We start from the raw sequence: 13,930 nt of genomic DNA, 5'->3' as shown, positions 1-13,930 counted from the left end.
GTTGTGAATGTGTTAGCATTTATCCTAGCCCCATTCATTCCTATGGTACCAAACAGGGAAGCCACCAAACACTTCCGTGTTTTCCCTATTTAAAGACTGTTACATGAGGAGTTATACCAGTAAGTATGGTGCCACAAAATAAAACCTTTTTTTGGTACCATAGGAATGAATGGGGCTAGGCTAAATGCTAACACATTCACAACGCGCTGTACAGTGCACACACACAAAAAGATAGGTGTGTATTAATTTGTCTAGGTTGAGGTAATAACATAGTTTAATATGGCAAAAGGGCAGACTATTCCTTTAAGCTATACTGTTGTATCTCTTCTCATGATCCTGTAAATGTAACATGAGCTTTTATTTTCGCAGTTTCTCTGCCAACTGCTTGAGCTGAGCGCAGACTTTTATGTGTTACTTTGTGCTTACTTTTGCTGCCTGCGAGAAACCTGATAAATCTCCAAATCCCATGTAAATGCAGTTTTCTGCATAGCTGGTTTACTGATTTGCACGTAGACACATGAAAACAGGTTTCTATAATAAGCAGATTTTGAATAGTTATCCGGTTATTCTGTGCATGAATTAAAAACACACATTTTTCTTTTCTGAATAAAGGTACGAGGCTCCAAAATTCTGTAAATATCCATATAATTTTGGTAAACCGTGTAAAAAAGTCTTATGCGCACCGTTATTCATCCAGTTCTTCTGTGCACTTTGGGGACTTTGCTGAAAAATCCTTGTGCCGTTTAACAGATTCTGCCAACAAAGCGTTTTTTCTGAATGACCTAAGTCCGGTATTACGGAGCCCCTAAGGGGACATGGAGCAAAAATTAAATAAAGTTTAGTTTCGCGCGCATGTGAAACTATCTCGACCGGAAACTACTGCGTTTAGTTTTGCGTGCTCACATGCGAAAGCAAAACTTTAGCGAAACAAAACTTTTTATGTAGGTTTCACATGAGCACATTAACTTAACTTTAGATTTTGTTTACTCCAATTTCACCTTAGGGGCACTTTATGGGATTAAGCGGACTTAAAGCTAAAGTATTTGATGAACGTATAACACATGCCGGGTGCATTCGTTCAATATCATCTCATTGTTAATAAAGGTGGCATGTGTCTTTTGCATTTGACCTGTACATTTACTATTTAAAAAAATTGGCTAAGATGGTGAAGATTTTTAGTAAATAAACAAAAAAATACATCTGAAGATCTGACCTTCTCAACGTAATACATGACTCCTTCATGACCCTTCTCGCCCGGAGGTTTCCAGCTCAGCACCACATAGTTTTTAGTGGCTTCAATGACACTGAGTTCACGAGGTCGACCGGGAACGACTCCCTCTAAAGTCATTCAAGATAAAACAGCGAATGTCATTGGTGCTTTACTGATCTGTGTTGTGTCGTTGACTGAAGAAGGAATGTTCACAGTGATAAACACTAATCCTGTTTTAACAATCGTTCATGAATAAAAGATAAGGATTATTTCAAATAAACTGAGTGATTTGTATGTCAGGTACCAATGCTTAGAATTAATCTAGTTATACAACTATAAGCAAATGTCTCCCAAAAAGCAAAGTCATCATGAGATTAGGATGAAGTTCAAAGATGGATTCAGCTTACAGTCTTAAAAATGCTACTGTAGGTTGGGTAAACCACAGTTGGGTAAAAGATGTAAGATGTAATGTCCATATTTGACCCAACACACTCTTATAAAATTAAAATGCTTTACGATGCCAAAGAAGAACCATTTTTTGGTTTGAATGATAATACATAAACATATTAAAAACCTTTCTGCTTGAAAAAGAAGTTCCTTGTAGGTAAGGCAAGTTTATTTGTATAGCATATTTCATACTTATAGGTAATTCAAATTGCTTTACATAGAAAGAGAAAACAATCTTAGAAAAAAAATCTGTAAAAATAAGAGACATTTAAAATCACAATAAAAAACAAAGATACATGAGAATTTAAAATAACAATTTAAAAAAAAAATTGATAAGTTGAAAAGAAGAATAAAACAGGAGTTGTAGTGAAAAAAATACTTTATGTTAAAAAAAGGTATAAAAGAAATGGTTCGTCAATAAATCTTTGACTGAACAGTTCTTTGAGGAATCAAAAATGGTGCATGAAGAACCATTTACTCCACTTTCATAAAAAATCCTGAAACCAAGATGTTTATGTCTTTCTTTGTTTAGTCAAAAATAACGTTTTTTGAGGATTTTTTGCCATCTAGTGGACTTTAGGTCATGCGTCACATATGTAAAACGCACACTTGCGGACCATTTTAAACAATAAACTGACAAAAAGACTTTATTTAGTATCATTTACATACAACAACGTCTGAACGATCCTCTTTCTCCACAATTTTAAACACTGGAGCGGTAGTTTCGCATACGTCACGTGTGACCTTTCAACGTAATTTCGTAATACGTAATTGTTACGTAATCGCGCTTGCACGGCTAGTGCAAGATGAGATGTTGTGGTTTAAAAGTACTTTTTTTGCCAAAAATGGGGATGGTTTCGCTAGATAAGATCCTTATGTCTCGGTTGGGATCGTTTAGGTCCTTTGAAGCTGCATTGAAACTGTAAACTGAGATCCATATGGACAAAAACCCTGAAATGTTTTCCTCAAAAAAACTTAATTTCTTTTCGACTGAACAAAGAAAGACATAAACATCTTGGATGATATGAAGGTGAGTAAATTATCAGATTTTTTTATGAAAGTGGAAAAATGGACAGGAGAAAATATTTTAGAGAATCAGAAAAATGTATTGCATCATTGAAATATTTATGGCATTCAGTTTTCCATGACTGTGAATCTTAAAAAAATATTTGTTTAAGTTTCTCACCTACAGGTTCCTCTTCAGTTACGATTATCTGTCCAGTCCAGGGAGCAGATGTACCTGGATGACAAGAGACGAGAAGGCACGTATGGAAAACCAAAAAGACTAAAAAGATAAAAATATATTAGTGTTTTCTTTAATGTCATTCAAACCTCTCCGTGCACGGTCTGCAGGGTCCATGGCTGCCACCGGTTCAGACACACGGGACGGGTAACTCATACCGGCTTTATTCACCGCGCGTACACGGAACGTATAACTGCGACCCTCCACGAGACCCGTGACGGGGAAACGGGCAAACTTCACCGGAGTGTCATTACATTGAATCCAGTGTTTAGTGCCAACCTCACATCTGCAGAACAGACATTATGCTTTATAAACCAATAAATGCAATCTTGTTAAGCAAACAGTAATGAGAGAGCAGTCAAGAACCAAAACATTCATTGCTTTTTATGATCTACTGCATAGAAGACAACTATTTAGTGTTCATTTACATTCACATTTATTAATTTATCCAAAGCGACGTACAGCGTACGCCTTTTGTAAGTATGTTTGTAAGCTCGGACTGAATGGGCATCTGCAAATACACTACAGGTTTTTTAAAGGTCCAAATAGGATGTTTGTGTTTCTACCTATCAACAAAGTAGCCCAAGATGGCACTCCCGCCGTCCACCGCTGGCTGTTTCCAGGTAACGATGACGTAATCTTTATTTGCATCCTGACAGTAAACATCTAAAGGAGCTCCAGGTGCACCTGCAGATTCAGCATCAGCATCTAACACACAGACACATCAAATAAAACATAAGGTAATGATTTACAAATCTGAGTTTAAAAAGTGTATAAAAAATTTGTTACTTCGTTTAAACGCCTCTAGTTATTACAGTAACTTGACCATTAACACACAGACAGCATTGGGAATAAATTTAGAATGAAACCCGAGTTGGTTGGTGACATTTACGGCTAACATACTACAAGCCAAGAGAAGCATACTACAAGCTTGTAAGACAGTTAGAAGCACTCTAAATAAGCAGGATTAGTAATATGTACCACTGTAAGACTGTTCACATAAATCCACCTTATCTTCGAATGCAGAAGTAAGTGATGTGGTGTTTTTCCTTTTTATGTGCGAGATTTCCGTTTCAATAGCCAGCCGATAGTTGTCGTGGGACAAACTATGATTTTGAAAATATATTTGACAAATATGACAATATAACGTTTCCCACGCCATTAATGACATCTTGTCAATTAAGAGAAATCGCTTCCCTGCCAATGACGAGTTTTTACGGCAATCCATATTTCTGCTATTATCCACTAGGTGGCACTCTTGAATGTAGCCCACTTGCTGCGTGGCTACATTCAAATGAACCTATTTGCGCACACTCGTGTCACTTGCAATATGACTACCATTAGCTTTAGTGGAAGTCTCTGGAAGTCTAATGGGGCGTACACACCAAACGTGAATTCAACGATTTGCACGAGTAGATTACATAAAAAGTCAATGCAGAGACGCGAATAGACACGAACTTGCATGGGGCGATGCGTAAGACGCGATTCGGGCAGCACAATTGCCTTGAAACAACACATAATTCACTTCAAACACATCTTCGCCCAAGTTGAAAATATTTAACTCAAGCTAAAAAATGTGCATAACACGAAGTTAAATCCCGCAAGCAGTGGTGTAGTGCAGGGTATACGCAGGTATACAGAGTATACCCACCTCTTTATTTGATGGCAGGGGGTATACCCACTTCTACTGGGGCATAAATTAAGAGTATACCCACTTCTCCAGACACCACTACACCACTGCCCGCAAGTAATCTAGAGCGAGGAATGCAATCCTTCGCGTTTGGTGTGTACGCAGCATTACACAAAAGAGCTCAAAGACGGTGGCATTTAAGTAAAAAAAAGAAGTTGTTCATGTGTGAAAGATTTAAATAAACAACACTTAAACGTTTTAGATAATCAAACTGAGATTACGACAGCACCACCAATGTTTCAAATAACAAAGCAAATCCTTTTTCCATTGTGCGTCTGTGTGTGTTACATGTCAACGGTTTAATTTTACACACACTGCATACTATAAAGGACTATAAATGTTTTACAAACTTCTCATACGAATGGGTTTGGGTCCATCACTGAAAGTAATTCTACCCATCAGGTTTCAACACACTTAGAATGTCTTATAGCCTAATAGAAATTATTGTGTATACAATCATTTTGCCAACGTGAGTGTTAATTTGTTCTGTACTTTTTGTCTATTAATGAAAACAGTTTTCATCACAAGTCAGATGCCACAACTTCTGGGTCCAAATGCACCATCAGATGCAAGTTTTTGTTGTTAGAGGTCGCATTTTCAAAACAACAACGAAAGCGAATCTTACTATGAACATGAGTGGAACGATGAGAGTTCATTTTTCACCATTCCGAGACGTATGGAATTCAAGTTCACGGATGAGGTAATGAATTATGTTTTTTATAGATAATCATGACCCATGACGACTGAACTACACGACAGCTGTGTGCTAAATGCTGTATAACCACCACTTCTGCATTTGTCCACGTCTGTTGCCTAGATATTATGTCATTGATAGACAATAGAGACAAGGGATGAGTCATTATTTAAAACAGGAATTTTCTGGATGTACAAATCCTTGGGAATTTTTGGGATAATGTAAGTACACAACTGCATAAAATATATCACACTGTGCAAGTGGGTTTTGGATATTTTATTACAAAAATCGTACATATTGTGGCTTTAATTAAGCAAACAACAAACTACTACAATATACAGTCACAATGTGCTACCGAACTACCGAAAATCACCATCCTAACCTTTATCTCCACACCGAAATCCCAGATGGCCAGAAAGTAATTTATCTTTTATGAACTGTTATAGTATTGCTATCTGGCACCCCATGAGCTTGGAAACGTAATGTACACCGCAAGTTTATAAAAATACAGCTTAAAGGAACAGTATGTAAGAAATGTATATCAATTAATCATAAAATGGCCCTGACATGTCACTAAACATTATGAAATCATTTTCATTTCAAATATCATTGACAACAGTGGTCTGGCCAGGATATTGTCATTTAAAAAGTGGAGTTGCAGCCCTCAACTGATGTTTATGTTGTCATTTTGTGTATTGGCCACCAGTTGTGTGATTGCAGTACCAGTTTTAGCCACAAGTTTTGTGATTGCAATACCAGTTTTGGCCACAATCCTACATACTGTTCCTTTAAAGGTGCATTGTGTTACTTTTAAAATGATCTCTTGATAGAAATGCAATATAGTATACTTATACCATGGGTCTGTTGAATGCTGTATTCTGATTGGTTGAGAAATGTTCCACGGGTATGCATTATTTTTCGATAATCGCACATCTAACTTGTTAAATGTCTTAAAAATAGGGACCAGAGAAATGTTTGTGGTAACCATGGTATAAGCAGAATAATTGACTCCGGTCCTTTGAATTATTTGAAAATATTGCACACCCGCAGTGTAACTCTGCTTCGCGTCGTGCCGCATTACCACCTTGGGTGTGCATTATTTTCTTATAATTCAATGTCCCGTCGTCAATTATCCTTATATCACTGTATTATTAGTGGGACAGTGGACTAACATGGAAGTCGCCATTTCGTGCCGCCATATTTCTAAAGGAGCCCTAAACTGCTGCTATAGAGAGCGTTTTGTCATGACATATTTGTCCTGTGGCAGCTACCGTAGCTTCTCTATGCGTTTTGAAAGAGAGGGGTGAGCTGTGGTCTGAGCTGTTGGTTGCAATTCACAATATCACCACTAGATAAAAAATCTACACAGTGGACCTTTAAATGTGTGTAATATAAATAAATAAAGCGGCTCGCTCATATGAAGCGAGTGGACGCTTGGACCCAGAAATGGTATTCCTTGTCACGACCTAATACAATAACCTATGGACTGTTTATTTATATATTTGATATTTGTGTTTTGTTGGTTCTCACCTCTGACAAACACATAAGCGGAGTGTGTCTCAAATCCAGACTTGGTGATAACACGGAGCGTGTACAAGCCTTCATCCTCTTTGTTGAGATGTGTAAGTGTTAGGGTAGCTCTGTCTCCACTCCAGTGCGTCTGAACCCATTTCGAAGGCACCAGCAGTTTATCTGTAAAAGACAATGCAATGAAGGACATTTTTGACACACATTTTAACCAGTTTAAATCATGTGAAATGCATATCGCATAGAGATCTTATAGACATGAATTTTAAAAAGAAGCTCTGTTAACATATGCTTTTAACATTAGTCTGCACATTCATCTCAAATGTGTCTCCAGTGAGCACTCGTAAGCTGATATTCTCAATGCATCTCTGATTTCAGGATTACATCACTTATATCAATGTGTCAATGTCAGACACACTGTGAAGACGCTCTGTAAACTGTATGCATGTATATATTTGGACCTCACTAATGACATCATTTATTTGCATGTGATTTCTGCCTCACCTGATAAACTTATCCATAACAGGTAAGACAGCACACAAACTCACCGTCTCTGTACCACTCGATCTCTGGCTGGAAGCGCTGGAGTGAAGGGTAGATGATAACAGAGCAACCAAAACTCAACGTCTCTCCCTCACGGCCAAACGTCACTCCAAACTTCTCCACGATGTGCGTCTCGAAGGTCACACCGTACTCCAGGCAGGGGACTACAGCACACAAACACATTACATTCAACCTCCTCTTAGGAAATGCATTTCACGCCTCTGGCTACAAGATTGGTACATGGTAATAACATGACATACCCATATATTTACAGGGAAACACACACAGATCTCACATAAAGATATTAACATTGATGCACTACACAAGGTTTAGAAACCTTTGAGGAGGGTTTGAAACCTTTTCACAGACAAAGTGATAAAGACATCATTAAATAGATTTAAGATCCAAGATGTGTACCTACGATCAACATACATACGACAACAAGATGACAATAAAGTTAATACGTGCATAGACATTTGCAATAAGAATGACAGAGAGGTCACACGTGCATGCATTTCAGAAAGACATTTATGTTTTGCATCATCCAGTGACTGTTGATTTCCACAAATAAATGTATTCCGTTTAGGTAGAAACAGCTTTTCATGTTAACTCTACAAGTTTATGTTTCTCATCTTCGGATTTTTGCATAACATCTAGTTTGGATTCAAGAGGGAAAACAGCGAATACAACTGAACCCAGATGTTTATGATTCTTATAGTCAAGAGAAGCCAACCAGCATCATAGTGCAATCCAGCAAAAGCTCAAATGTTCTCATCCTTCAACACCATTCCTATTGAAGTAAACAGGATGTAAAACTACTCTGACTTAATCGTGTGTAAATATGCTCAAAAAGTGAATTAAAACATTGAGAAGAGATGATCATGCACTTCAGAAGGCGATGAGACGAGACTGAAACAGAACACGGAAATTAATTGAAGACCTTCACGTAGGTTACCTTCAAAGCCGAACCTTCTGTTTTCTGCACCCAGCAAGTTGGAGACAAAACAGCCATTAACCAGCTGACATTAACAGATTTAGTCTCATGCTCTTAAGCAAAGCACATATAGATAAAAAAAGGGGAAAATTAGCTTGTACAGCAATCATACTTGATTTCGTTAATACTTACGCAGTCTGGGAGAAGGCAAATGCTCATCAACCTCTCCTTTGAACCCTAAATAAAACACAATACCATTTTTTATAAGAAGATTTTTCAAATTAAGAATTTGCATATTTTTTCTTGCGAACAATTAAAATTCAAGAAGAATTGCTTAAACAACGTACTTTTGACAACAACGGAAGCAATAGCGGAGACCTCGCCCTTGCTGTTCATGGCTGAAACGCTGTACTGTGCAGTATCATCAAAGTCGCACCTGGAATTAAAGAAGGACACATGATGATTATAAACACTCCACATGGACACCGTAAACGCTGTACATGATCAATATAAACGCTGCACACGATCACCATAAACACTGCACACAATCAACATAAACACTGCACACAATCACCATAAACACTAAACACGATCTCTATAAACACTGTTCGCACTGTGCACATCTCCATAAACACTGCACACGATCACCATAAACACTGCAGACGATCATCATAAACACTGCACACAATAACCATAAACACTGAACACCAGCAATATAAACACTAAACACCATCTCTATAAACACTGTTTGCACTGTGCACATCTCCATAAACACTGCAGACGATCACCATAAACACTGCACAAAATCACCATAAACACTGAACACCAGCAATATAAACACTGAACACGATCTCTATAAACACTGTTCGCACTGTGCATATCTCCATAAACACCGCACACGATAACCATAAACACTGAACACGATCACCATAAACACTGTTCACGATCACCATAAACACAGCACACGATCACCATAAACACTGAACACGATCACCATAAACACTGAACACAATCACCATAAACACTGCACATGATCACCATAAACACTGCTCACGATCACCATAAACACTGCACATGATCACCATAAACACTGCTCACGATCACCATAAACACTAAACACCATCAATATAAACACTGAACACAATCACCATAAGCACTGAACACGATCACCATAAACACTGTTCACGATCACCATAAACACAGCACACGATCACCATAAACACAGCACACGATCACCATAAACACTGAACACGATCACCATAAACACTGAACACAATCACCATAAACACAGCACACGATCACCATAAACACTGCACATGATCACCATAAACACTGCTCACGATCTCCATAAACACAGCACACGATCACCATAAACACTGAACACGATCACCATAAACACTGAACACGATCACCATAAACACTGAACACAATCACCATAAACACTGCACATGATCACCATAAACACTAAACACCATCAATATAAACACTGAACACAATCACCATAAACACTGAACACGATCACCATAAACAATGACCACCATCAATATAAACACTGAACACGATCTCTATAAACACTGCACATGATCTCCATAAACACTGCTTGCAATCACCATAAACACTGCACACAATCACCATAAATACTGAACACAATCAATATAAACATTGAACATAATTACTGTAACCACTGAACATGATCTCTATAAACACTGCACACGATCACCATAAATACCGAACACCATCAATATAAACACTGTGCACATCTCCATGAACACTGCACACGATCTCTATAAACACTGCTTAAGATCACCATAAACACTGCACACAATCACAATAAATACTGAACACATCATTATAAACATTAAACACAATCTCTATAAACACTGTGCACATAAACACTGCACATGATCACCATAAACACTGCACACAATTACTGTAAACACTAAACACAATTACTGTAAACACTGAACACGATCTTTATAAACACTGTGCACATCTCTATAAACACGGCACATCATCACCATAAACACTAGACACAAACACTATAAACACTCTAGACAAACACTGTACACACAACACTTAAACACTGTAAACAGAGCACATAATTACTATAAACATTGCAAACAAACACTGTACACACAGCACACCATCACTATAAACATTAAATACGGTAACTGTAAACACTGCATACAATCACTGTACATAACAAAGACAGTCACTATACACACTGCATATCATCACTACGAACACCGTCCACAATCACAATAAACACAGCACATGATCACAATAAACACAGCATACGATCACTATAAAATTAAACACAACATACGATTACTATAAACACTGCACACGATCACAATAAACACAGCATACGATCACTATAAATACTGCACATAATCACAATAAACACTGAACACCATCAGTATAAACACTGAACATGGTTCAATTCAATTCAATTCAATTTTATTTATATAGCGCTTTTCACAATTTGGTAATTGTATCAAAGCAGCTTTACATAATAGATGTAGTGAAAAGCACAGAAAATCGACAGATAGCATAACATAATACACGATAGCACAAGCAGCTAAATTTGCTGCGGCTATAAATCAACATTATAAGCAAACGTATTACTAATGTAACGTATAGAAGTTAAGCCCAAAAAGGCTGCCTCCCCGGGTTGAAAAACCCCCTAGGAGAAAAAAACCCCGGAATTTTTTCCGGGGAAGTAAAAAAAAGTCCTAGGAGGAAAAAACCCTTGGGAGATATATATATATATACACATTGAAACGGAAGGAGATTAAGCGGAGATTAAGCGGGTTCTGCTTGTTACCTGTTAATCTCCAGGCAGTGAACATTATAGCTGCTGTCCAGTTTGTATTTCCCTGGATGGGCCATGGGATCAATGCTAACATTGTTCTTGTACCTGTGGATGTAGGTGGACAAGAAGAAGAAAACAGTACATCACCACTGAAGAGGTTAACCTCTGTAATACTTCATTTTAACATTATAGCAAATTGCAACCATCTTTAGCATACACAACACAAATTCTCTTTGTTAGTCACCTGAGTGTTTGTTTATATATTCATGTGTATGTAGATTCACTCACCACACCACACGTGGTTCAGGCCATCCTGTGACGGTACAGTGCAGCCGCACACACTGTTTCTCCCATACAGTGTGTGAACGCGGCTTGATGACAAACTCGGGCGTGTGCATTAGGCTGTCCTCGTTCATACGCTTGTGATATTCCTCGTTCTCATGAATCTGTGAATGTGCACACAATCAAAATGATCATACCACAAAAGAAACATAACACATTTCTGAACATTACAAGAAGCAGAAGTAAATAAGTGGACTTGTCACAGCCTTGGGTTTTGTTGGTCAAGTGATGGCAGCGTAACCCAAATCTCCTCAAGGCTTCATCACAGCACAGTTTCATAGTAAAACAGATTAACACATCATGTATCCACATAAAACATCGCAACCATTGAAATGCGGCACCACCAGGGTGGTATAATTCGCTGGCACCAGGATCTGAACTAAATAAAGACTGTGTCTTAATACTTTCTTACTCTTTTATCTAATAATAGAGAACTTGTTTAAGACTTTTAAGAGTTCCTCGAAACACACAACATGTTTTTTTTTTTGACGACTCCGGGCCGTATACACACTGGAGCTGCTTACTTTGGCGCAGATCCGGTGTGGATCCGGCCTGGAGTCATCTGCTGCCTGGGTGGGTTACAGTACAGTAGCATCTTTATGTTTGGAACAAGTGGGGTCGGATATATACGACATGTTGCTGTCACCATTTAAAGATGCCATTATATATAAATTAAATATAAATAAATACTATAAAGTGATAAGTTACTAAAAGCATGTAGTTAGTTCATCTTAATCATACAACAATGAAAGGTTATGTGGTTATGAGCAGATCCAGGATCTCCACTAACCCTTTTGCTAAGTGAGATGCGTTCGGCAGACTCTCTCATGACGGTTCGACGGGACTTGTGTTCTGTGCGTTCCAGCTCCACGCTGCTAGAAAAGAGATCTCGGTGTGCCACATAGCCGGTGCTCCCTTTAACATGAGCTTCCTCTGTGGCTGACAGACCACTTGCATACTCATAACTGAAGGGGAAATGATGTAGCATCACATTCAGCCCGTGAATTATAAAGGGAACAAAGCACCACATACTCCCGCAAACACACTCATACAGGAATGAACCTGAGAAGTTCATGAACAAAACAAACTAGTATGCCAACTTCAATTATATTTCTACCAGCATCATTTAATAGAAGGGCTGCAACTAACGATTATTTTTATAATCGATTAATCGGGCGATTATTCTTGTGATTAATCAAATAATCTGATAAAACCGAAATATTTACTCAATTAGATTTTTCCCAATCCTGGTCTGTGAGTACCCCCACCCAGAATGTCTCCTTATTTAACACACCTGATTTAACTCATCAGCTTGTTAGTTTACCACTCTGGAAGACAGTTGATAAGTTGAACCAGGTATTTTAAATAAGGAGACATCTAAAACTTTCTGGGAGGGGGTACTCGAGGACCAGAATTGGGAAACACTGAGCTATAAGTGAAAAATCTATTTTAGTAAATGTTTCGGTTTTATCAGATTATTTGATTAATCGCAAAAATAATCGCCGATTAATCGAGGGGGTACTCGAGGACCAGGATTGGGAAGCACTGTTATAGCTAAATAAGGCCGTAAATTAGGGTTTTCATGTGTAAAAGTGTGCTTTTAAAAGTGCAAAAGCCACACACTGATACAGAGTACACGACCACTCTGCTTTTAAATAGTAAAACATATTTAAATGTTAAAATATACATAAATGTGACATCACAGACCAACTAATCGATAATTAAATTTGTTGCCAATAATCAATTATCAGTGTTTTATCGATTAGTTCAAGAATTTCTTATATATACATTTCTGCATATTTGGCGTGCTGTCCGGGGAGGCCCCGAGCTCGGAATTTGGCCCAAACCTAGAGTACCCCCCAACTGGGAAAAATAACCGGCCAAGAGTGAGGTGATGGGGTGGAGAGATGCTGTGAAACTTGTCGCGGGATAGAGGTGAGACAGCTTCATATACCGACTTCCTCTTGCACTGGTTGGCTGATTACCTGAACGTGCGCCTCCCGAATATTGTTCAAATAAAACGTAATTTGTTGCAGCCCTATTTAATAGTCATTTTTGGTTAAACATGATTTAAGAGTTGACTTTAAGGTTCTTTAGAGATGAAAAGTGCTGGTATTGTTGAATGGCAGCAATGCTATTTTGGGGATTTACAACTAATAATCGAACAATAATTAAATATAATAAGTATTGAACACCTAACAGTGATCTTTTCACACTGTTTATTTACCTGCCCCTGAAGATGGGCACCACATAACCGATGATCTGGTTCTCCTTGTCCATGGCCAGATAGGTGGGCTTGGGTCTTTTTGGCAGTGGGCTCAGTCTGCTCTCATCTAGTGCTGTGTATGTAGCAGCTCTAATGCTACAGCGGAAATGTGAAATACATACACACATCGGTGAGTATTCAGCACTTCTTTATTAAATACACACACACATTTATGGTATTTGGTAGGGAGCGGTGTCTTGGACAAGGGATATTAGAGTT

General features: G+C 38.1%; 1 protein-coding gene across 3 annotated transcripts in view; it reads right to left on the bottom strand.

The window, feature by feature from the left end:
* myom1b (myomesin 1b) overlaps positions 1-13,930 on the bottom strand; it is a 42,087-nt gene that overhangs the window by 24,391 nt on the left and 3,766 nt on the right. For 2 of the 3 annotated variants that reach the window (XM_065261801.1, XM_065261800.1), the window contains 12 exons: positions 13,673-13,807; positions 12,236-12,410; positions 11,392-11,549; positions 11,116-11,208; positions 8,636-8,724; positions 8,481-8,525; positions 7,360-7,518; positions 6,815-6,976; positions 3,467-3,608; positions 2,990-3,186; positions 2,844-2,897; positions 1,214-1,338 (listed from right to left, as the gene is read on the bottom strand). In XM_065261801.1, coding sequence (XP_065117873.1) covers positions 1,214-1,338; positions 2,844-2,897; positions 2,990-3,186; positions 3,467-3,608; positions 6,815-6,976; positions 7,360-7,518; positions 8,481-8,525; positions 8,636-8,724; positions 11,116-11,208; positions 11,392-11,549; positions 12,236-12,410; positions 13,673-13,725 — 1,452 coding nt within the window. In that variant the 5' untranslated portion in view covers positions 13,726-13,807. The remainder of the gene's footprint in view (positions 1-1,213; positions 1,339-2,843; positions 2,898-2,989; positions 3,187-3,466; positions 3,609-6,814; positions 6,977-7,359; positions 7,519-8,480; positions 8,526-8,635; positions 8,725-11,115; positions 11,209-11,391; positions 11,550-12,235; positions 12,411-13,672; positions 13,808-13,930) is intronic. The other variant, XM_065261803.1, reaches the window with a different exon arrangement.

The sequence above is a fragment of the Paramisgurnus dabryanus genome, chromosome 2, assembly GCF_030506205.2.
Source record: "Paramisgurnus dabryanus chromosome 2, PD_genome_1.1, whole genome shotgun sequence".
NCBI lineage: Eukaryota > Metazoa > Chordata > Actinopteri > Cypriniformes > Cobitidae > Paramisgurnus > Paramisgurnus dabryanus.
The sequence above is the reverse complement of the archived record's forward strand: the minus strand, read 5'-3'. Positions and strand labels throughout refer to the sequence as shown.